This window comes from Lynx rufus, unplaced genomic scaffold, assembly GCF_022079265.1.
Source record: "Lynx rufus isolate CCGP_SWC_20201006 ecotype Redwood Valley unplaced genomic scaffold, mLynRuf1.p SCAF_24, whole genome shotgun sequence".
Taxonomy (NCBI): domain Eukaryota; kingdom Metazoa; phylum Chordata; class Mammalia; order Carnivora; family Felidae; genus Lynx; species Lynx rufus.
This window is the reverse complement of record NW_025814839.1, coordinates 17,531,941-17,557,067: the sequence shown is the minus strand read 5'-3', so window position 1 is coordinate 17,557,067 and position 25,127 is coordinate 17,531,941. Positions and strand designations below refer to the sequence as shown.

Below are 25,127 nucleotides of genomic sequence, written 5' to 3'. Positions count from 1 at the left end.
TTATTTATTTATTTATTTATTTGTAAGTAGGCTCTGAGCCCAGAGCAGAGCCCAACACGGGGTCTGAACTCACAACCCTGAGGCCAAGGACCTGAGCTGAGATCAACAGTCAGACACTCAACCGACTGAGCCACCCAGGCACTCCTTCCTTTTTTTTTTTTTTAAAGATTTTATTTTTAAGTAATCTCTATACCCAACATGGGGCTTGAACTTACAACCCCAAGATCAAGAGTTGGTTGCGTGCTCTTCCAACTGAGCCAGGCAAGCGCCCCTCGTTTTCCATTTTAACTTAACTATGTTTAGTGGTTCTACTTATAGGAATCATTACTTCCTAGCTGGATACCAAATGACAGACTGAGAAGAAAATAAATCTGTATAGACAAGCCCAGTAATTCTAAACCATACCTATAAAAGCAGCAGCTGGATCAAAATCTATTTGGGCGCTGTAGATTTGCACTATTTTGTGCCTCAGTTAAGTTTGTTTTCTGAGGTTTACTTTGGCATTGAGGAAGTTTAATGCAGCCAGGTGAAAAACTCTTCATACTGTTGACACATATAAATATGCTGGAAGAAAAGCATGTTCATGCCAAACCCATTTGTTGATAAACATGGAGAGACGATTATTATTCTAATAGTGCTTTTCTTTTCTCAATTGCCAGGTCTCCTACTTTCCTCTCTTTTATTTCTTGTGTCTTAAACTTATGATCTCATTTCCTTATATTACAAGCTGTTTCTGGCTCCTTTCCTTCACTTGTACTGAAAGAAAAAAAATGTACCTAGGACTCTTCAATTTTTTAGAATCTTTTATTATTAGCTTTAAAAGCTGAATTGTGATAACAATTCAGAAAAATCTTGCTGATTTGTCACTAAAATGGGAACTATCATTTAGGAAAATAAATGTAAAGAGCTAGAAGTTTCCTTGTAGGATCATATTTTTCAAGATCTAACTTAAAGTTCCTCACATCTGTATTTAATGATATACCTTGGCCTCATTCCAATTTAATTTTCTTAACATTTGATTCTCTATACTAGCATCAATGAAAGGCATGTGGTGCTATAAATACAAAAACATGATATTTGCAGTCATGACAACTTCATTTGTGTCATGTCTTCTTTTGATCTATAGAAAATAAATCTGTAATTGTGAATATGTTTATATGTAGCACAGAGTTGCATTTCTCTTCATTTGGAACAGAATTGGGATAAATTGGAAAAAGACATTTTTGGGGTAATTAATTAAGGGTTTATTGTGCGTCAGTCACTACCCTAGGCATGGTAAGGAGATGAAATGTTAAAAAACAAAATTCAACTGAATGCATTTGAAGATCTAATTGGTTTTATTCAATAATTCATGAATAGTGCAATATCCAATGTAGCAAATAGAAATAGTTCTAAGAAGCTGTACAAAATGGAAAACTATTATAGGCAGGGTGGGACAAGGAAGTCATTAGTAAAAGAAAAGAAAAGTTTGTATCAGGCAGGGTCACCTTCCTTGGGGGGGTGGGGAAAAGGCAGGGGTCTATCCTGCAGATTACCTCACTAGGGTTGATCAGGAAATTCCAGATTGACTGGTTAAAGTTTACATTCCTGCAATTAAGTCTTGGTTTGCTCTTTGTGGGGGGCAAGTGTTTCTATTTCAGGCCCTTTCTCTCTCTGTCTCTGTCTCTGTTTCTCTCTCTGTCTCTCTCTCTTTCTTTCATTCAACATGGGTAACACTATTACTTATGGCTTTATTTTTTGTGATAATTTTAGTGGAGGTTATATGTTTCCCTCTCAATGTTTGTACTTAAAGTAGCATACATCATAAATATGTTCAGTTCTCCTATGTCACTCTTTTTGGTAATCTCTAAATATTATACCAATATAGAGTAATTTTCATGTATCTCAATAGAGATAGAGGAGACATCAATTTTAGAACAGGAAAACAACATGAAAAGGTGAAGTGACATGCAAAGTCATACCCGTATCAGTGATTGATTTTAGAGTGATCTAAACCAAAACTCTTTAAAAAAATTTTTTTGGGGGGTGGCGCCTGGGTGGCTCAGTCGGTTGAAAATCTGACTTCAGCTCAGGTCATGATCTCGCCGTTCATGAGTTTGAGCCCCACATGGGGCTCTGTGCTGACAGCTCAGAGCCTGGAGCCTGCTTCGGATTCTGTCTCCCTCTCTCTCTGCCCATTCCCCACTCACGCTCTGTCTCTGTCTCTCAAAAATGAATAAACGTTAAAATAAAAAAATAAAAAGAATTTTAATGTTTATTTATTTATTTACTTTTTGAGAGAGAGAGAGAGAGAGAGAGAAAGCATAAGTGGGGGAGGGGTAGAGAGAAAGGGAGACAGAATCTGAAGGAGGTTCCAGGCTCTGAGCTGTCAGAGCCCAATGTGGGGCTGGAACTCATCAACAGCGAGATCATGACCTGAGCCAGTCAAAGTCAGACGCTTAACTGACTGAGCCACCTAGGCACCTCTAAGTTAAAACTCTTTTAATATGATTTTCCTGTTCTTCTCTGACTATAGTAAGGTGGTTGAATTTCAGATGGAAATTAATATTTGAGAATAATCCATGGGAAGAATTTTCGTCTGTATTTTCATTGAGAGGGAGAGAAATATGAGAGAAGTGACTTGAGAATTGAGGTACATGTTTTAAATTGGTTAATGGAAATGGTCTCAATAATACCTTATGATTACTTGAAATTCAACAGAAGCAAAGAAGTAACACAAATTGATTTTGCAGCCAACTCAATTGTGCTGCATTGTAGAAGGGGAGACTGCTAGACTATAATCAAAATTGGAACTAAGCTAATCATCAACATAGAATTTATTTCTAAAGTAGATATTTAGAGATTCAAAATGTTTTTATAAGCTATAAAGCTAAGTTATGCAAATAAAATAGTTAAAGGAAATATCCTTATTTAGCATGGACAATTTTAGTACAGCAATCATTTAGTAGAGGAAAATAGACTGTGTTTCTATTTTTGTAGACCTCAGTTTAAAAATACTTCGAGAAGATAAAAAATGTCCGGGGTCACTGCATATTATCAAATGGTAAGTAATTGAAATTCGCAAAAGTAGAACAACATTATTTTTATCGTGGTTGAAATTACCCATAAGACTGTTTGGGAAGATCATTTCCTTAAAACCATTTCTTTCTTCTTTCTCTTTTTCTCTCTCTCACTTTCCTTCCTTCCTTCCATTTTCTTCTCCTTCCTTCCTTCCTTCCTTTTTCTTCCTTCCATCTTTTTTTCCACAATTTCCTAGAAATTTATAACAATTATTTCGTATAATTTTAAGGTATTGATTTAGTTTATTTTTTGAAGAAAATGGACTTGTACAAGGATAGAAAAATATTTGGCTCCTGAAAAAAATACAACACTATATGTCAACTAAACCTCAGTAACAAAAATTTTAAAAAGAGAGAAAAATAGCAGTCAAAATTTGATTACTCATCACATGCATATCAGTATCCTAAACATTATGGGAAGCAAAAAGAAAAATAAGATGTAGTTCCCTACCTTAAAATTGCTTACCTATTACCTATAAAGTTCTATCAACATATTAAATGACACTGGGAGTTTTAAAAAAGTTTAAATGTAAGAGGTAAAATGATTACCAATTTAACGTACCTCAAAGCAAAGAATATGCTGTACTGGAAATTTTTTTGGCTTTTGCATCTGGTCCAAATTGACATCAAACATTTATTTCTTGACAGGATTCAAGGCTGTTTTGATGCTTTGGAAAAGAGATACGTAAGAATGTTTTTAAATTTACACCAAGATTAAAGACTCATCTTTTATCCCTTAAAAAAAAAGTTTAGCCTTTATTTTGTTGTTGTGTAATAAGGGTACCATTGCCTACATTTGCATTTCTGAAACAGTTTCTTTTTATTTTATGTCTTTGTTGTCTCGTTAATGTCTTGTTTTCATTAATTAGAAAGGAAACCCTCACTTTTCTCTTTTACATACTCGTATCTTTTTGACCACAGAATTTCCTCTGAAGTCACTGGAAGAGATCCAGAGGATGTGGGACAGGGGAGACAAGAATCTGGCATTTAGCACATTGAATATGTTCAAAATAGTTGTGATTAAATTCACAGATATGAAAGGAAAAAATAGACTTGAATAAGTCTCGTTTTTATTCTATGTTGGTTATTTTGTTAACTATGTTTGGTGCATGTATATAATACATTCCCTCAAAATAGCTAGTATTGTAACTTGGAGTTTTAAAAAATGCAGCTGAATTTTAAGTGCATCAGATCTTTCTTGCTGTCCAAGACAGCTATGAAGGGTGTAAAATTTAGAGGCCCTGGTCCTAGTTGAAGAGACAAGATGTATATAAATTAACCTTCTGCCTGCGTCCCCTCCTTTTCCCCATCTGTATCTTCTTTTAACTTCCTCAATTCCTATCCCTTTAAGAAATTTTGAGGTGACTAAGCCTTACATAGGATTATTTAGTTGCACTCATACATTTCCTTTTTCACTGAACAGTTATTATTTATGATTTATTCAACACTGACCTGGGGGACTGAGGGATACAAAATTAAAACAGATATGGGGTTGTGCACACAAAGATTTTCTAGACCATGGCAGAAAATAAATGATATTCATGTGCACGGCTGATGATCAGCCATGATACACTGGCCCAGCTGTGCCTGTTGTTAAAATATTGAAATATCAGGTGGTAAATAGCTGCTTCGCTGAGACCCAGAATGACCCCCACCATGGCATCCCCCTCACCTCATCACTGTCTCTTTTGGGATCTCCCCAGACTGATTCATAATCTAGCGATTAAAAGGTTAACATCTGGCCCAGGGGGAGCTTCCAGGAACCCAGCTCCAAGGCTAAATTGGCATCCTTTCCGATTGGCCCATACCTGTGCCATATTGTGCTGTTAAATGTTTATTTTTTTCATATTAGTTTGATATTTTTATGTAAAAATATCAGAAATATTTTGACTACACCTCTATCACAAGTATAAGTAACCATAATACTTATTAGAAATTGTTGCATGCTAAAGGAAAGATACTGATTGTTTACAATGGAAATATGGAAAAGGAGGGGTTATATCTAGTGAGGAGCATGAAGGAAATTTTCGGGAGAAAATGGCTTTTGAACTTTGAAAGCCTTTAGTATTTGGACAGGTTTAAATGGAGAATGCATACTGAATGGTGCTCATTCATTTTCCTTCAAATGAATTTCTTCCAACATTCTTCAGCATCCATCATTGACAGGCACTACAATATAGTTAAGAGCACAAGTTTTGGAATCAGTCTGAAGGAAATCCCATTTCTGCCACTTAACACCTGTATAATCTTGGGCAAGTACCAGCATCTTGGTTCCTCAGTTTCTTTATATACAAAATGGGGATAATAACAGAACTTACTCCTTAGGGTTGAGAATTAAATGGACTAATCTAAAGCACCGGTTTTCAAATGTGAGCTTGCATTAGAATCACCTGGAAGACAGTTAAAACACATATTGCCAGGCTCTACTCCCCAAAATTTCTGATGTGAGAATTTGCATTTCAGATAAATTCCAGATGATATTGAGACTGCTGGTTTAGGGACCATACTTTGAAACCACTGATTTAAATTTTTAGTACAATGCCTGGCACATAATAAACACTATGAAAGTGTTAACTCTTTTTCCTCCCCCCATCCCTCCCTCTCTACTTTCCTCCTTCCCTTCCCCTTCCCTTCATCTCTCCCTCCTTCTCTCCTCCCACCTTCTCTTATTCTTCTTTCCCTCCTTTCTTTTCTTCATTCCCTCTCTTCCTCCCTTCCTTTCTTACCTATTTAATCTGTGCCAGACATTGTACCTAAATACTGGATGAGAGAAAAATGTGATTCCTCCACTCAAGGAGGTTACAGTCTAATGGAGTCACTTTTTAAATAATTACAATGTTAGGTGTACTAAAATAGCAGTGTGATGTAAAAAGATTATCTACCTAGTTTGATGGATTTATTTTACTTAAATGACTACCTGTATGACTGAATCAATTAAATTTATTGTTTTGGGAGATTAAAAGACAACACCTTAGACCGATGGCCTAGGTTCTTAATAGTATTTATATTTGTTTTTCAGTTGTTAGTATCTTAATTTCCTACTAGGAAATAGTTAATGTTGTTGGTTTTTTTTTTTTTAAGTTTTTATTTATGAGAGAGAGAGAGAGCACAAGCAGGTAAGGGGCAGAGAGAAGGAGAGACAGAATCGCAAGCAGCTTCTGTGCCATCAGCACAGAGCCCGATGTGGGGCTCAAACTCACAAACTGTGAGATCACAACTTGAGCCAAGATCAAGAGTTGAACATTTAACTGACCTAGCCACCCAGGTGCCCCAGGAAATAGTTAATGTTTTAAAATTAGTTTGAGTAGGGGTGCCTGGGTGGCTCAGTCGGTTGAGTGTCCGACTTCAGCTCAGGTCATAATCTCGCGGTTTGTGAGTTGGAGCCCCGCGCCGGGCTCTGTGCTAACAACTCGGAGCCTGGAACCTGCTTCAGATTCTGTGTCTCCTCCTCTCTCTGCCTCTTCCCTGCTCATGCTCTGTCTCTCTTTGTCTCTGAATAATAAATAAAAATATTAAAAAAATTTTTTTAAATAGTTTGAGTAAAGTCAAGTTTGAGTATCTAGAGATTTTGAAAGATGTTCTGTTAAAGATGATGATTATTTCTAGTTGTGAAATTTTAGGTGATTTTACCCTGTTTTCTTTGCAGTTCCTATTGTGCTTAAATTCTTTAAAGTAAGCATGTATGTATTTTTAGATAGCTATAAAAAAGAGACTATATTGTACATAGCCTCCTAATTTGTCTCCTTATTCCCATTTTCAATCCCCTACTATTCTAACCCAGTGTCCACCCTTCATTCTTCAGAAATCTGTCTGATCATGTCAGTCTCTTGCTTGAAAATCTGCCATGGCTATATATGTATGTATGTATGTATGTATGTATGTATGTTTTATTTATTTAAGTAATCTCTACACCCAAAGTGGGGCTCAAACTCACAACCCCAAAATGAAGAGTTGCATGTTCTTCTAATTGAGCCAGCCAGGCACCCCATTTCCATGACTTTTAAAATAACATTGAGAGTCCTTCACAGAGAACCTGTATAATCTGGTCTACACCTCCCTTTCCAAGTCATCACTCTCACCATTGCTAACCATAGTCAAGCCACACAAGGATTCTAGAACATGCCAAATGCCTTTTCCTTTTGTTGTAGTATTCTTTTTTGCCTGCAAAATTCTCTTCACTACCCATACCTTTTACCTGGCTAACTCCAATGTATCTTTCAGGTCTCAGCCTAAATACTTACCCAGAGAAGTCTTTCCTGGCACACAACCCCCTACCCCAGCCTAGATTGTCCTTTTGTTTAATGTTCTCAAGCACCTCGTGATGCTTTGTCATAGCAATTAACACGATTGTAATGATGTACCTATCTGTTTGCTTTTTTGTTTAATGTTTTCTTTTATGTTTTGTTTAATGTTTAATGTCTTCTCTCAACATGGTCTGCATGTTCCTTGAGATCAGTAGCCATTTCTATTTTTGAATGAATGAATGAACTATTAATCAAATAATTAATATAAAGTTTCACTGTATAGTCTTAAAAATAAATTGTATGCAGTAACCAAAATAGCCACACAGTGTCACTAAAGTTTTATTCCTCAGGGTGAAATAGGTGAATAATTTGATATGAAATTATCAGTCCAGAAATTTTCTTTTAATTTTTTTCTTTTTTTAAAAATTTTAACTAGGTTCCATACCCAATGTGTGGCTTGAACTCACAACCCTGAGATTAAGAGTCTCATTCTCTACTGACTGAGCCAGCCAGGCGCCCCTGGTCTGGAAAATTTCTAATTTGTATTCTAGTTTTTAAATTTTTATCAGAGGCTAGATTGTATCTCTATCTATATATTGGATTACTCTTTCAAGCAGAGAGAATCTGTTTATAGTAATATATATGCAGGTAGGACAAGGGGTTTTATAGACATACCAGACTTTAAAATTTTTTCTTTAGTAGATTAGTTTCAAAAGACAATTTTTTGGAGATACTTGTGGCATATTTAATGTTTAATAATAATGAATTATTTTGTGTATCTTTTGCTTCTTCAACTAAAATATAACTTTTAGAGAGTACAGATAGTATTTTTTTTTGCATTCTTCCTCTCCCCAGCAGAACCCTATGTATGTAAATTTATACACATTTGAATACATGAGTGAATTAGTATCCCTTTTTCAGATCTTCTACCCAAATCTTTGAACGTCTCTTAAATCATATTTTAATTAGCTTTTATTGAAAATAACAATAATATCTGTACAAGTATATAATAACAGTAGTTTTCTTTTCTCTTGAAGCTACACATGGCAGTACTTACAGTAAGTACACATTTAAAGACCAAGCCCATGTCTCTGTTGTCTTTTGGCAAGTAAAACATTAAAACAGTACTATCTCCACTTCTCCCTGAATTTCTTTATCTGTCCTATGACATTTTGGAATTAAAAAAAATAGAATCTGTCAGAAGTTTTTTTTTTTTTTTTAATGTTTATTTATTTTGAGAGAGAGAGAGAGAAAGAGAGAGGAGGGAATGGGAGAGGGGCAGAGAGAGAGGGAGAGACAGAATCCCAACCAGTCTCTGCACTGTGATATGAGGCCCCAGCTCACGAGCCGAGCCGTGAGATCATGACCTGAGCTGATACCATGAGTAAGACGCTTAACCGACTGAGCCACCCAGGTGCCCCAAATCTATCAGAAGTTTTAATAAAAGATCACAAATTATGTATTTCTTAGGTATGTTATAATACATGGGGGAGTATATAGGATATACTGTCTGCTTCATGTATTGGCCATCAGGCTTTCGTTTTTTGAGTTACTTTAAAGACTTGGAGGTTTTTGTTTTTGCAGTTTTGTAGACTTTTTGGAGTTTTGTGCGCTTCTGGATATAACATGGTATGTATAGTTAAGAATAGAAAGAAAATGAGAAGATACTATTGGGAGTCTTAGATATTTGATTTACTTAAGCATTTTTAATTCAGTATTCAGTGAGGAATAATCTAGTAAGTTTCAGAAATTAAATGTTGTTTATTTTTCCTTAAACAGCTTTACACAAATCCTAAGGAACCTGAGGTAAGAACACACATTGAGATGTGATTATACTTTATATTTACATGTTTACCTGCGTTGAGGCTATTGATTATGTTACTAGCTTACTGTGTGAGCAGAGTAACTCATTATGAGCTCTTTCAGTGTGTTTTGTTATGAACTTCACCAATTATTTATTATGAGATTTTAAAAACTACTTAGGGGTATTAAAGAAAAAGCATAGAGGAAAGCCTATTCCCTAACATTTAAAATTAAAAATCTCTGCCTGTATAAAATCGCATTTTATTATTTATTTTAACTGATTCTGAATCCTTTCTGTTTGTGGCCTTCTGGAAAATATGGCAGAATTCTAAACTTTTCTCCTTTTTGCCAATTAAATTCTCTTCTTTTTGACCTTTTCATAGATTTTTACATCTTCTTTTATCTCTAAACGTCTTTCCTATCAAATCCTACTCATACTCAAGGCCAATTTATGTTCAAATCTCCCATAAAAGCCTCTTGGCCTATGCCGTTCACACTAATTTCTTCCTTCTCTAAATTTCTTTTCTAGCAAGACTTCACAATTTAACATTCTCCATTGATTCATGTAGATTACTTTATCTCTCCAACCAGATTTTGAATTCTTTAGGACAAGTGTCTTATCTTGTATTCTGTGTCCCAAAGTGAATTTCATAGTCCTGGGCATGTAATAGTTCCTTGTGCTACCTTGAATGGCAGCTGTGGCAATGATACAGAAATGGAAGGTGAAGGCCTCTATTCTTTCTTTTCATTCTGTTCTCTTTACTTCCCTCCTAACTTTTTTTCCTTTTCCCTTTCCCTTTTCTTTGCTTTCCATTTTCTTTCTTAAGCCTATGAATTTAGCCTAACTGATGGCATTCAAGACTAGATTAAGCATTTTTAGCTTTTAATATCCTTTTTGGGGAAGATTATAAATAGCTGTTTTAGCAAGGTGGAAGAAAGCTGGTACATACAGGTGGGTAACAATTCCTCAATCCCCAAACGACCGCTTTTTATCTTTCTCTTATTTAGTTTCAAAATGCCTTTTTTTTTTTCTTGTAGGTTTGGAGGGAAGTTTCCCAAACTAAAACCTTCTGATAAGTTGTTAATAAATTGGTCATTTTCTTAATGCAATTAATTATTTTGTTTTCTTATGTATACAAAACTCCTAGTCTGAAACCAGTGCTTTTGAGATAGTGAAATGCTGAATAAATTGGGCTTAACTGTAGAAAACTCTTAAAGTGGAGGGTGTATGTGGGGGTGCTGTTAAATGAGCTTTGATACAAGTAAAATAATGAAGTTAGAAAACAAAAGCTTATAAAATGAGGTGCTGAACTATCATTTATAACCCAGAAAAAATATTTAATATTTTGAATGCTTGCAGATTGTTCCATATAGCACTGATCCCTAACTTCTGTGTGTTCATGGCACACTTTTGATTACTAGAAATTTTAGTGTCACGTTTGAGGGTATTAAAAGACTCAAAAGAAGGTGAAACCAGTCAGCAATAAGTACAGTATAACTATGGAATAGCAATGTTCATAATGCCTAAAAGTATCCATGGGATTGCACTATTTTGTAGTTGCTGTTTAACATCAAGCCACTGATACAACTACTTACCTCCCTAATCTCATTTTTTTATATACTCACAAAACCACATTCCCACATAAACACAGTCTTTCTTTGGCGTTTATCTGATATTGTGCCATGTTTCTTGATTCATATCTATAGAAGTATATTCTTCCCTAAACAAAACTAAACAAACAATAGCAATATTAATATATACCTGAGGCAAAAGCATTTTACACATGGATTAAAATTTGTAGTGATTTTGTGAAGAGTCTCTCATGGAATAGTCGCGAACCTCTGTCTTAAATAAGTGTGCTTACCCAATCCAAGGGCCAATGGAGTTTTGTACAAAGTTGTGGTGTTCCTATACTTGCAGTTTTGTTCTGGTTGCTCCATTTCATGATAGAGATGAACTGACAGAGATAACTAAAATAGTGATGAGGTATAGTATAACTTTCCTATAGACACATACTACAAAATATGTGGAGAGTATTAATAAGATGTGTAAACCAAAATGTGAATATGTTAAGAAAAGGTTTACACGACTTAATGCATGATAAAACTGTAAAGAATGGCTAGGTTTCAGGGCACCTGGGTGGCTCAGTCAGTTAAGCGTCTGACTTTGGCTCAGGTCATGATCTCACAGTTTGTGGGTTTGAGCCTCGCATTGGGCATCTTTGCTGATGGCTCTGAGCCTGGAGCCTGCTTCAGATTCTGTGTCTCCCTCTCTCTGCCCCTTCCCAATAATGCTCGGTGTCTCTCTGTCTCTCAAATATGAATAAACATTAAAATTTTTTTTTAAAAAAAGAATGGCTAGGTATCTTACTGTTTCACCATCTATTCCTATGTGCCTATTGAAGGTGGTCAGCATCCACTTTTAATAGATTGCTTCAAGAACTGAACTATACACGGTTCCTGTTTCTAGTCACAATTTGCTTTTAGAGACTTTGTTTAAAAAAAAAATCCTTGGGGCACCTGGGTGGGTCAGTTGGTTAAGCATCTGACTTCAGCTCAGGTCATGATCTCACAGTTGGTGGGTTCGAGCCCCGCATTAGGCCCTGTGCTGACAGCTCAAAACCTGGAGCCTGCTTTGGATTCTGTGTCTCCCTCTCTCTGTCTCTACCTTTCCCCTGCTCGCACTCTGTCTCTCTCTTTCAAAAATAAATAAACATTAAAAAAAAAAAAAACCCTTGTAGAGGGGCACCTGGGTGGCTTAGTTGGTTAAGCATTTGATTCTTGACTTTGGTTCAGGTCATGATCTCACATTTCTTGAGTTCGAGTCCTGTGGCAGGCTGTGTGCTAACAGCATGGAGCCTGCTTCAGATTCTCTGCCTCCCTCTCTCTCTGCCTCTTCCCTCTTCTCCCTCTCTTTCAAAAATAAACAAACATTAAAAAACAAGAAAGAAACCTCAGTGTTAAAAAATTCCTTATAAGGATGAAATCCTATTGAATATGAACTCTATTCTGGCTGAATATTTATTTATTCAGCATTTTTTTTTAAAGTAGGCTCCAGGCCCAACATGGGCTTGAACTCACAACCCTGAGATCAAGAGTTGGATGCCTTACCAACTGAGCCAGTCAGGTGCCCCAATTCAGCAAATATTAATTGGGTTCCCTTTATGTGCCTAACACTGTTCAAGGTATAAAAACACAGGAGTTAATGGGATAAATAAGGTCTCTGTTCTCTGGAAGTTTGCATTCTTATGCGGGAGGAAAAACAATAAACAAAAACTAGCAAAAGAGTTTCAAATAGTCATAATGCTATGAAGAAAATAAAAGAAAAGTAGTGTGCTGGAGAGTGCCAAGGCGGGGAATGGAAGAGGAAGGATTGGAGGGCAGTCTATGGAAAGCCTTCAGAGCTAAGCATGAAGGGCCAGAGGAGTCAGCCTATGCAGGTCTGTGAGAGGCAATGGCACATAACTGGCAGAATAGCACAGGAGTTAACACTGTAGGTGTTGAAGTCAAATCCTTACTAGATTCATGTATAGTGAGGATAATAATAACTACCTCAGAGCATTGATTGCATAAGAATGAATAAATGTAGAGCATTTAGGGCAGTGCCCAAATATTATTATCATCAACTGGAGACAGCATGTTCCAGAGTATAGGTGTGCAAAGGCCCTAAGCCAGGAAGGCATCTTGTGTGTTCATGGACAGAAAGGGTGCCCTGAGCCTGGAACTTGGCAGGTGGGAGGGAAAGAAGCCGAAGATAAGGTCAGAAAGGTAGAGAGGGGACAGATGTGTAAGGTCTTGTGGGCTAAGGTAGTTTGGGATTTTATTCTAAGGGCAATAGGAAACTGTTGGGGGGTGTTTTAAACAAAGGAGTGACATGGTCTGATTTGTGTTTTCAAAAGCCCTCTGGCTATAGAATAGAGAATGAATTACTGGTCGAATAGTTTACAAGTAAGCAGGTCAGATGAAAAGAGAAGTGGTAAAAAGAAAGAGAGAAAGAGAAAGAAAAAGGAAAGAAAGAAAGAAAAGGGAAGAAAAGGGAAGAGAAGAGAAGAGAAGAGATAGTGGTGGTTTGGACAGGGAGATAATAATGGGTGGACTTGGGATATGCTTTGGAGAAAGGCCTGACAGGTCTTGCCAGTGTATCGGAATGTGGAGGGAGGAGAAAGGTTATACATTGCTGTTGCTTTGGTATCTGTGAATAGATTCAGTATGATTAACAGAAACCATCACTGAGTGGTTTAAAGGCCCATCTTTATTAGGCAACACATTAATCTGAAAAGCAGGAAAATATTTTATGAAATGTTAAGAAGAGACTAATGCCTGCTGTAAATATATCTTTTGTCATAAATCAGTCAGATGGAAGTTATAAGAGGTTAGCATTCTGTGTAAAAAATTACAAACATAACTCTTTTATTAATTGCTTCAGGGGCCAAATAATAAAGTGTTAATAAAATCATCAGCTGCTAAAGGATCTCCTCTTGTTATAATTAAAAAAATAGAAGAACTCAGAGTATCAGAAAACTAGAGTCTTTGTGAAACATGGGCAGGCAGGAAGAATAGGCATTGTTTGCTTGACAGGGCAATTACACCCAGCATTAGCCAAGAGAGGATGTTGCGTATCTAGCCTGTCTGGGGGAAACGTGTCGCTGTAGGCACCTCTAGTGTCACACACCTCTCCTACTGTACTCATAAAACAGTCTTCTAAATTTTCTTTGATTTCCCAAGTAGACTGTCTTGCTAGAAAAATTTTTTTCTTTTAAATTAAGTCCACTGTGAATTAGTTGTTTTAGAGTTTAAGCAGCATGAGCCAATTTCCCCAGGACCTGATCACCTGTGTTTAAGTTGTTTGCTAAGGTTTAAGAACAGCAGAGTTGGAAGACCAAGTCTTAGAGTAGAGAAAAGTAACAGAAACATTGAGACGTTTTCTGATCAATCTAACATCCTCATTCCCACAGTGTCAAGGAACAAATACTTAAACAGATGAATGAAGGGCATTTTTTGTGTTCTAACTTAAACTTATATCCTTTACCTGTCTTTAGGACCTTCTCTAGATATGTGGACAAACTTTACAATGTATCCGGACCAAACGTTTGCTTCAACTACTAGACAATCATTTTATTTTACATGGAGTATGTTTCTCATGAGGATGTGCCCCTTTTTATTTCTAGATTTGTTAACAGTGAGGGGAACAAATAGCAGTGGTATCTAGTTTTTAGTGCAGAATCAAAAAGCAAGATCTGAAGTCATAGATCCTGGTTCCTTTTTTTTTTAATATTTAAAAAAATTTTTTAAGTTTATTTATTTATTTTGAGAGAGACAGAGACAGTGTGAGTAGGGGAGGGGCAGAGAGAGAGTGAGGGAGAGAGAATCCCAAGCAGGCCCCACACTGTCAGCACAGAGCCCAATGCAGGGCCTGAACTCACGAAACCATGAGATCATGACTCAAGCCGAAACTGAGAGTTCGACACTTAATCAACTGAGCCACCTGGGCACCCGGATCCTGGTTCCTTTTTGAATTTTTCTAGTTTTCCTGTTGCCATTCTAGTCTTCCTGGAATTACTGTAGTAGCCTCTTAATTGCTCTCATGGTTTCTCTTCTTCCCTCTGCACTATTAAAATAACCAGAGTGATCTTTAAAAAAATGCGAATCACTACCATGCTTAAAACACTTTAGTATACTTCTGGTTTACTTAGAATAAAATCCAAACCCCTTATCATGGCCAATAAGTCTCCACAATCCTCATCTCCTACACTCTCTCACTTGTTTATTCATCTCCAGCCACTTGGCTTCCTCTTTGACCCTGAAAGAGGCTTACTTCCCTACTTTAGAACTTTTCATTGCTATTGCCTCTGCCTAGGATACCTCCCCCTCCCCCAGATCTGCACATGACCTCCTTTTGTCACTGAGGCTCAATTCAATCATCATCCCTTCAGGGAGGCCATCTTTGGCCCTTCTAAACCAAATTAGCACCTCTCCCTTCAATTCTCTGTAACAGCTTTTTCTTCATATTCTGCACAGAATTTATTACTATCTGAAATTATTTTATTTGTTTTTTTACTTATTGATTGTCTCTCTCACTAGGCTTTGTATTCCAGGAAAACAGGGACCTTTTTTGTCACGTTCACCACTTTAACTCCAGTGCCTAACACAAAGTAGACATTCCATAAATATCTGTTACATGAATGAATGCATTCTCAACTGGTCTCTCTGTCATTTACCTGTGCTGGGTCAGATACCTGAATCTGTGTCTTAGTTTCTCCATCTTTGAAACACTAACAATAGAATTTGCCATCTTGGGGCACCCAAGTGGCTCAGTCGGTTAAGTGGCTGGCTCTTGATTTTGGCTCAGGACATGATCTCACTGTTGGTGAGTTCAAGCCTTGCATCGGACTTTACACTGACAGTGCGGAGCCTGCTTGGGATTCTCTCTCTCTCTGTCCCTCCCTTGCTCTCTCTCTCTCAAAATAATAAATCAACTTAACAAAATGAATTTGCCATCTAACTCATTTTTAGCATGGAGGAGAAAAATTAAGCTATATTTATATCTGGAAATATTACTCCTGAATGATGTAATGCTGTGAAACAAACAGGTATATGGTATTGTAGTAGGTATACAATAAAAATATTCTCCACCTATCATCAGGTAAGGTTCTGGATTTCCTTTTTTTAAGTAATTTCTTTCTCTGTTTCATTTGATGTTTCTAGAAAGTGACTGAAATATACCAGTTCAAATTCAAATACACAAAAGAAGGAGCCACTATGGATTTTGACAGGTAGAATCTAATTAATTGTTTAATAAACATGAGAAATAGGATTGAAGTAAACATAAGCTTCTTGAAGCCATAGATAGGCCTTATATTTCCTTTGTAACTTCCCCACCGATCCTACAAAAACCCTCTATTATAGAAAGAGACTGTAATAATCATTTAAATTTCTGAAATCTGTGGATGAAATTGGTAAGAGTAGAGTCTTCCTTTGCTTCTTTTCCTCTTCTTATAGGTGATATTAGTGGGGTCTAAAGACAGTCAAGTTTGGTGGTTAATAGTTCCAATTCCTAAGGCAGAGAGACCTAGCTTGGGACACTCTATTATTGGTCTAACTTTGGACAGATTACTCAACCTCCCTATATGTTAATATTCTCATCTGTACAGTGGAATGAATAATATTTACATCATATGGTTGCTGTGACTATTAAATTACGATGCATAGACAAAACTTGGCCCATGCCTGGCACATTTTAAAAAGCTGTAAATGGTACCTGATGGTAGTGGCAGTGATGGTGGTGGTCCTTGGAGGCAATGGTGGTTGGTGGGTGGCACAGCAGTCGAAATATTAATGAGGCTGTCTACATGTTGTTGATTGAAGAACTCTGTAAGATTCTATCTAGCCACTAATCTAAAGTTTCTCAATTGCTGTGCCAAGATATTGATCTTCTCTGCCCTCAAGATAGCTAGCCTGGGCCTGGAGTAGATGAAATCCCTGAACTATTTGCCTATAGACACAAATATTCTCATCTGCTTGTCCCAGTATGTCATACAAATGTAATTTTCTGTGTGTGTCCCTGTATGGAAAAAAGACTGGAAAGCACTGTATTTTCCTATCAAGTCTAAAGTGCCAAATTAAAAAAAAATTTTTTTTAACGTTTATTTATCTTTGAGACAGAGAGAGACAGAGCATGAACAGGTGAGGGGCAGAGGGAGAGGGAGACACAGAATCCGAAACAGGCTCCAGGCTCTGAGCTGTCAGCCCAGAGCCCGACGCGGGGCTCAAACTCACGGACCGCGAGATCATGACCTGAGCCGAAGTCGGCCGCCCAACCGACCAAGCCACTCAGGCGCCCCTAAAGTGCCAAATTTTAGATACACTAATGGGTTAAAGAGCAAAGACGTGGGTATTTGCTTCAGAGGGTCCCCAGTATAGATGGAGATATTTTATTGAAAAGCAACATTTATTCCTATCCCAGTAACTTGTGGATTCAGAAAGATCTAATTTTGCTGATGAGATAGAATAGAAGTGGAGAGGATGGATGATAGTGAAAAGCCCTGGGTGGTAGAGGGCTCCAAGTCAGGGGAATGAGTGCCCATGAAAGGAATGACTCTGAAGAGAAACGTGGCCTAATTCTCAATTTTTTGTGCTATTAGCTCTGTCTTATCATTTACTGCAAGTTTGAGAATTTCTCTCTGAGATTCACTTCCTTAATTATTCCCTTATTTGTAAAACACAGACAGCACTAGGATGTGAAGAGAAAGTAAGTTCTAGGAATGAGAATTAAAATATTAATCATCATAAACTAATATATATATATACATATATATATGTGTATATATATATATATATATATATATATGGCATTTGAAAGATTATACACTTTTCATACATATTCTCCCACATTAAACAGTTGCCTTTTACTCTCTAAAATTCAAATGTACTACTGGCAACCAGATTAATCTCTTTTATGAAGGCATATATGCCAAGAGGTGAGTAGTAACACAAATGGCCAAATCTTTCAGCTACTAAGGAGGAGAGAAGGTAATGCATATTACTAGTTTCCTAGAAACTAAAGGTAAACATTTATTTAAATGATTGATCATACAAAATTACCTTATCACCTCTTCCATGGTAAAAATAGCTTCCCTTTTCAAAGAGTGCAAGAGAGTCTTGAGTATGATTTTACATGATATGATTTTATGAATATGATATATACTGAAAGATCCCATAAGCTACATGCTACATGCCCCTTCACTCAGGCTACCTATTTCAAATTGGTTAAATCTTAGTAGACAATATATTCAAAATCAAAAGAGGACCAAATGTATTCACTTAATGTCTGTTTTATGAATTTACATTTCCTCCAGTACTCAATTAAGATTATTTTTCACTATTGAATACTTACTATGTGAAAGGCATTGTGCAAATATATTGCAGTGATAGTTCTTCCTAGAAACTACTCAAATATGAGACCTATTTGAAAAGAGAATTTTGGAGAGAAATTACAAATATTTAGGGTTAGAAGGTAATTTGGTTCAACTTATTCATTCATTCATCCCACAAATATTTATTGAATATTTACTGTAGCTGGCACAAAACAGTACTGTGGGCATGAGAAGATATAGCCATGCATAATCTAAAGGGGAACATACAAACAGTTATAAACAGGAGTAATGTATGGGAATTATCAAGAAAAACTTCCTTAAAGAGGTGACACATGAGCTAGCTATCAAAGGATGAATTTAGGAGAGTCAGAAAAAGAAGTGGGAAAAGTACAATATGAGCAAAGTGAGCAGCATGTGCAAAGGCATGTAGGTGAAAAGAAACTGAGTAGTAAATGCAGATGAGGTTGGAGGTGAGGGTGTGGCTGGTCATGAAAGGCATTGCACACATACCATTCTTGAATTTGATTGAAAGGTGATAGGTGTAATAGAAGAATTTTAAGCAAGAGTGATATGAGCAGATTTTCCTATAGGTGTGTTGTTGCAGCAGTAATATAGAGAATCTTATTGCGGTGTGGACAAGAAGAAAAGCTAGAAGAATAGATCGCCATTGTTGCAATCCATGTAGGGGAGGGGATGTCTCTGACAGATAACCAGACAGTAGAAAGGCCCAGAGCTGATGACTGATTTTCTATTTGGAGATGTGTAGAGATGTGTAAAAGCTTATCTCACAAGTGAGCTAACTGACCTAGAGTGTCTAAATGACTTGACCCAGGTCATTCAGCTAGTTAGCACAGACCCAATCAAGTCTTCTAATTCTTTTTTTTTTTAAATATAATTTATTGTCAAATTGGCTAACATACAGTGTGTGCAGTGTGCTCTTGGTTTTGGGAGTAGATTCTTGTGATTCATTGCTTACATACAACACCCAGTGCTCATCCCAACAAGTGCCCTCCTCAATGCCTATCACCCAGAGGTTTGTTCTCTGTATTTGAGAGTCACTTATGGTTTGCCTCCCTCCCTCTCTGTTAACTATTTTTTCCCCTTCCCTTCCCCCATGGTCTTCTGCTCAAATTCCACATATGAGTGAAAACATATATCTGTCTTTCTCTGTCAAGTCTCCTAATTCTAAATCTACTGTTCTCACTGTTATGTGGTTATTTGTAACTCAAATTTTTAAGAAATCAGGTCATATTTAAAATGCCTTAGGAACTTGCTACCTAAGAAATCCATTGTATATACATTGCAAAAAGTACAATCACTGCTCTAATTTACATTCTACAGATATTCTTAAGTGTCCTGATGTTTACTTTATATTTACTTGATTATATGGTAAAGAGTTTTGTTCTTTTTGAAATAGATTTTCAATATTGTATATGACTGAAAAGTATGCTGTTTTTCTATTTGGCTATAGTAGTAGTACAAGCTTCGAAAGTGGGACAAACAGTGAAGATGTTAAGAAAGCCAGTGTTCTACTGATCCGCAAATTGTACATACTAATGCAGAACCTTGGACCCCTTCCTAATGATGTTATACTTACTATGAAACTCCACTACTATAATGCAGGTAGGTGGAGACCACTAGTCAAATTCCTTCTATTTATTTATGTATTTATTTATGAATTTGTTTATCTATCTATCTATTTATAGAAAGCATGAGCTGGGGAGGGGCAGAGAGAGAGAATCCCATGCAGGTTCCCACGCTGTCAGCGCAGAGCCTGATGCAGGGCTTGAGCCTACAAAAATGATGAGATCATGACCTGAGCCAAAGTCAGACGCTTACTGGACTGAGTCACCCAGGCGCCCCTAGTCAAATTCCTTCTTAAGCATTGAAGTAATATTTTATATAGAGAGATTTTGTAAGCATCTGAGAGATCTGTTGCTATACATGAAAGATTAATCTAACTTCTTGATTAAATTGAAACACAGTTTTCTTGGTTTTCTGCCCTTTTCATTTTGCAGTGACTCCTCATGATTACCAACCCCCTGGTTTTAAAGAAGGGGTAAATTCACACTTCCTGCTGTTTGAGGGGGAGCCTGTAAACCTGCAAGTGGGATTGGTCTCCACTGGCTTTCATAGCATGAAAGTAAAAGTCACAACTGAGGCCACCAGAGTGTCTGATTTGGAGAACAATCTCTTTCAGGAGAACAGCACAACTGAGATTGCCCATCAGGGTCTAGACTTTGATGAGGAAGAAGAAGAATGCAGCAATCATGTAAGACAAAGCTTTAGTCAGACTCTGTTGCTTCAGTTAAACATAGCTAACATTTTCCAGTTCCTACACAGGTTATATCACAGTAACAGTCCAATGGAGTATGCCAGGTATAAAACCTAAAACAAAACTAGCTTCTGACCTCAAGGAGTCTTTACTGTAAAAATGTACTGTCTTCAAGAAGGGAATATACTTTGTTGGATGAAATTGTCCATTATGAGGAGAAGAAAAAGACTTTCCAATATATGAATTTTATAAAAGGTACCCATGAATTTCTTTCTTCCATTTATAGGTAACATTTTTAGGATTTAAAAAATATTCTAGGTATTTATTCATACTCACTGGAAGTATAAATAAGTTCTTGATTACTGGGATAATTGAGTGGTCAGAAGTGGTGGAAAAGAAGTTACAGAAAATCTCAAGTCAGAGTGAAAACAAAATGATAGTCAACTGTTGGTTATGTGGACAGAGACAAGCTTTGGGCTAGGTCCCTGGGAAAAGTCAGGGAGCTTGTTTGGAGCCACTGGAGCCAAATAGATAGGACTCAGCCCTTTACCTTCCTACTTTCTCCAGTAGAGACTAGAGTTGAGTACTTGCGAGGGCCCCACTGTGTCCTAGGTAAATCCACACCCTGTCATCTAGATAACAAAGTTTAATGTGTGTCAACATTGTATTCAAAGGATTCTGAGCTAGACATAAAGGGTTTTTAGAATACTTAGTGGGAAGTGATGCTATAAAATCTTTTCAGGAACTATTTTCAGACTAGGATGCTAATTTGTTTGCCTGAGATAGTTTGAGTCTTCCTTAAAGGGATAACTATAGTAAATAACTTTTGAATGTTCTTTCTGATTCTTTAAATCTGGTGTATTTCATATATTGAAAGAGGTCTTATTTCAATTAATATAAATAATATAACCAAACAAGATTTTTTTTCCATCTTTAGTATTTTCACAATGTCATACATGCTAATGGCTTTAGAGTCTGATGCAACTTTCTTCTGAATCTGTTCAAGGAAGATATAGCTAACATAGGCTAGTTTTTAAAAAATAAAGGTTTTTTTTAATATTTATTTACTTCGAGAGACAGAGAGAGAGAGAGAGCAAGTGAGCGGGGGAGGAGCAGAGAGAGAGGGAGGGAGAGAGAGAGAATCCCAAGCAAGCTCTGTGCTGTTAGAGCAGAGCCTGATGTGGGGCTCGATCTCACAAACTGTGAGATCATGACCTGAGCCAAAATCAAGAGTTGATCACCTAACTGACTGAGCCACCCAGGTGCCCCCAAAAAACCAAGGTTAAGAAAAGAATGAACACGATTCAACTGGATTTTTATCTTTCAAAATTAAGAATTTCTTTCTCTTTTACCAATGGAAATGAAACCAGACAACTTGAGAATGAATAATTCAATTGATAGATTAAATAATACATGTGATAACATTTGTCAAGCGTATGTTTAATAGGAACTATATATACAAAGATCAGAATTTTGTGGTAAACTCAGTCAATTCAAGTTCCTTCCTCAGCCAGCCAATTATATGAAAGGATTTAAGTAAGTCTAGAGAAGAGCTTACTGACAGTTTGTCACTCAGAATTCTGTTTGCTTTTATTTTATTTTATTTTATTTTATTTTATTTTATTTTATTTTATTTTACTTTATTTTACTTTTACTCTTAAAAAAATTTTTTAGGGGTGCCTGGGTGGTTCCGTCAGTTTTGTTTGTGGGTTGTGGGTTTGTGGGTTTGAGCTCCGTGTTGGGCTCTGTGCTGACGGCTCAGAGCCTGAAGCCTGCTTCAGATTCTGTGTCTCCCAGTCTCTCGGCCCCTCCCCTGCTCATGCTCTGTCTCTCTCTGTCTCTCAATAATAAATAAATGTTAAAAAAAATTTTTTTTAATAAAAAAATAAAATAAATTTTTAATGTTTTTTTTTTTTTTTTTTGAGAGGGAGAGAGAAAGAGCAAGCAGGGGAGGGGCAGAGAGAGTGGGAGACAAAAATCTGAAGCAGGCTCCAGGCTCCAAGCTGTCAGCACAGAGCCTGACGCAGGGCTCAAACCCATGAACCATGAGATTGTGACCTGAGCTGAAGTCAAACACTTAACCGACTGAGCCACCCAGGCACCCCTTATTTTTAATTTTTGAGAGAGAGAGTGCAGGACAGGGGCAGAGGGAAGACAGAATCTTAAGCAGGCTCCACGCCTAGTGTGGAGGGCTTGATCTCACAACCCTGAGAGATTATGACCTGAGCTGAAATTGAGAGTCGGATGCTTAACTGACTGAACCACACAGGTGGCCCCCCCTTTAACATTCTTAAATCCAAGTGTAACTTACATATGGAAAAACACATCATAATGATATTGCTCAATAAGTATTCACAAACTGAACATCAGGACTGGGATGAGGGTGAAGCAAGCATGGTGAGAGTAAGCACGTTCTTAAATTTTGCTCCTTAGGTAACCTGTTTGTCTCACCTTTGTCCCAGCCTACTGAATAAACGTGTGAAATCAAAACCCAATGAAAAACAAAATACTTTGAAGTCTTACTTTGTAGTCATTCAATAAGAATATCTCTATCCTGACTTCTATTAGCATAGATTAGTTTCTCTTGTTTTTAATTTTATAGATGTAGAATCAGAGTATGAGCCATTTGTTCTCTCAACATTATGTTGTGATATTTATCTATATTCTTGCATGTTCTCACTATTCATTCATCTAATGTTGATGGGCATTTAGATAATTTTCTGGTTTTGACTATTATGAATAGTACTGCTCTAAACATTCCGAACATGTTTCTCAATGAAATATGTACATATTTCCGGTGAGAATAGAACGGCTAGGAGCAGATTTGCTGCGTCAAGAATATGTGTGCATTTATTTTTATTTTATTTTATTTTTAAATGTTTGTTTATTTTTAAGAGAGAGAGAGAAAGTGTGTGCACATGAGTGGGGGTGGGGCAGAGAGAGGGAGACAGAGGATCCAAATCAGGCTCTATGATGAGAGCAGAGCCCGATGCTGGGCTCAAACTCACAAACGGTGAGATCATGACCTGAGCTGAAGTTGGACGCTTAACCAACTGAGCCACCCAGGTGCCCCTGCATTTAGTTTTAATAGATACTACAAAACAATTTCCAAGGTGATTGTGCTAATTTATATTCCCATCAGCAATGTATGAGAGTTGTGGTTGCTCCACATCCTCACCAACCCTTGGCATTTTCTGTCTTAATTTTAGCCGTTCTGATGGGTGTGTAGTGGGATGCCACTGTGGTTTTAGTTTATAGTTCCCTGATGACTAATGAAGGTGAGCATCTTTTCATATGTTTATTGACCACGTTGGATATCCTCTTTGGTGAAGTGTCTTTCCAAGTTGTCATTTTTATTTATTGGGCTCTATTGGATCGATCATCTTTCATTTTTACTGATTTGTAGTTCTGCATATATATTCCATGTATAAGTCCTTTATCAGATACATGTATTGTCAGTACCTTTGACTTTATGAGTTGCCTTTTTAGTCTCTTAAGAGTGTGCTGTGGCAAATAGTTTTTTAAGAAACTACTGTGTGCAGTTTTTTAAAAAAAAATTTTTGTCTATTCGGAAGTTTAGAGATGTTCTCTATATTCTTCTCTAAAAAGGGGACATAATTACAGAAACAGAAGAGATTTTTCAATTATAAAAGCCCCCCATGAATAACTTTATACTAAAAAATATAAATATAAAATATAACATAAATATAAATACCTTTCTCTCTCCCACCTTCAAATATTTGTATATTTTGGTATGACGTTATTTGTTCTCTGTTCTCTGTTCATGTTTTGTCTGGTTTGGTTTTGTCTCCCTAACTTCAAATTGATCTTTCCATCAATATATAGACATATATATCCTACCAGTGCCTCAAATTCAACATCTCCAAATAGAATTTCAACTTCTGATCAAATATGCTCTTTCTTTCCTCAGGTTCCTTACCTTGGTGTTGTAACCATCATTTTATCAAACAGCCTGACCAGGAATGTGTTCAACTTCTGTGTTCTCACTTCTCACTTCCCTTTGGTTACCATTTCCATCTATTTTGCCTTTGAAATATTTCTCAAGTTTGGCTCTATTGCCATTGTGCTGATTCAGGCTGTCATCCTTGCTTTCTTTGTGACTGACAGCTAATTCTCCTTACTGAGTCTCCCTGATGTCGGCATTGCCTCTCTAATCTGTCTTCTAGAGTACCAGAGAATGAGGGTAGTAAAACTATAATAATCATTTTCAAATATTTCAAGTTCATTTATTTTGTGTAACTTCAAAGGGCAGAAGGAGAGACAGGAAATGAAAATCACAGGGGTGAGAGGAGGTTGATTTTGAATCATTAGAAGGAAGAACTTTCTCTTTAAAATTTGAAGGCATTATTATAATGACATTAAGGTAATTTAAAAAGCAATGCAAATCTTCTAACTGCTACCATCTTATCAATAATGTTCATTTTTGTATGTTCCATCACCTCCAGTCTTTTTCCACAGATACCCATATTTGTATATGGTTTTAATCATGGTTCATATATACAATTTGTTTTACTTTTATACTTAACTTTGTAAATATGTCCCACCTTAATCTTCATATTTCTAATTTTAATGAACTTTTGTTTTATATAGGTACTTACTCTACCATTTCCCTACTTTTAAACATTTAGGTTAGTTCTTGATTTTGCTATTATAAATAGTGTTATAATAAATACTTTTGTATGTATGACAGAATTTTCCTTGTTTTTTAAGGATATGGTATCAGGAGTGAAATTTACAGAGTCTGAAATTTCCACAGCTCTTTAATGAGTATTACCAAATCATTTTCTAGAAGCTTGCCAGCTTCTCTACCTCCTCAGGATAGATTTTCTAATAATGACAATTGTTTAATAAA

At 36.6% G+C, this 25,127-nt stretch overlaps 1 protein-coding gene across 1 annotated transcript in view; it reads left to right on the top strand.

The window, feature by feature from the left end:
* HORMAD2 (HORMA domain containing 2) overlaps window positions 1–25,127 on the top strand; it is a 40,947-nt gene extending 15,820 nt beyond the window's left edge. The window contains exons 4-11 of the mRNA XM_047088451.1: window positions 2,980–3,043; window positions 3,708–3,744; window positions 8,341–8,361; window positions 9,083–9,109; window positions 15,812–15,879; window positions 19,451–19,602; window positions 19,998–20,251; window positions 24,186–25,127. Coding sequence (XP_046944407.1) covers window positions 2,980–3,043; window positions 3,708–3,744; window positions 8,341–8,361; window positions 9,083–9,109; window positions 15,812–15,879; window positions 19,451–19,602; window positions 19,998–20,251; window positions 24,186–24,386 — 824 coding nt within the window. The 3' untranslated portion in view covers window positions 24,387–25,127. The remainder of the gene's footprint in view (window positions 1–2,979; window positions 3,044–3,707; window positions 3,745–8,340; window positions 8,362–9,082; window positions 9,110–15,811; window positions 15,880–19,450; window positions 19,603–19,997; window positions 20,252–24,185) is intronic.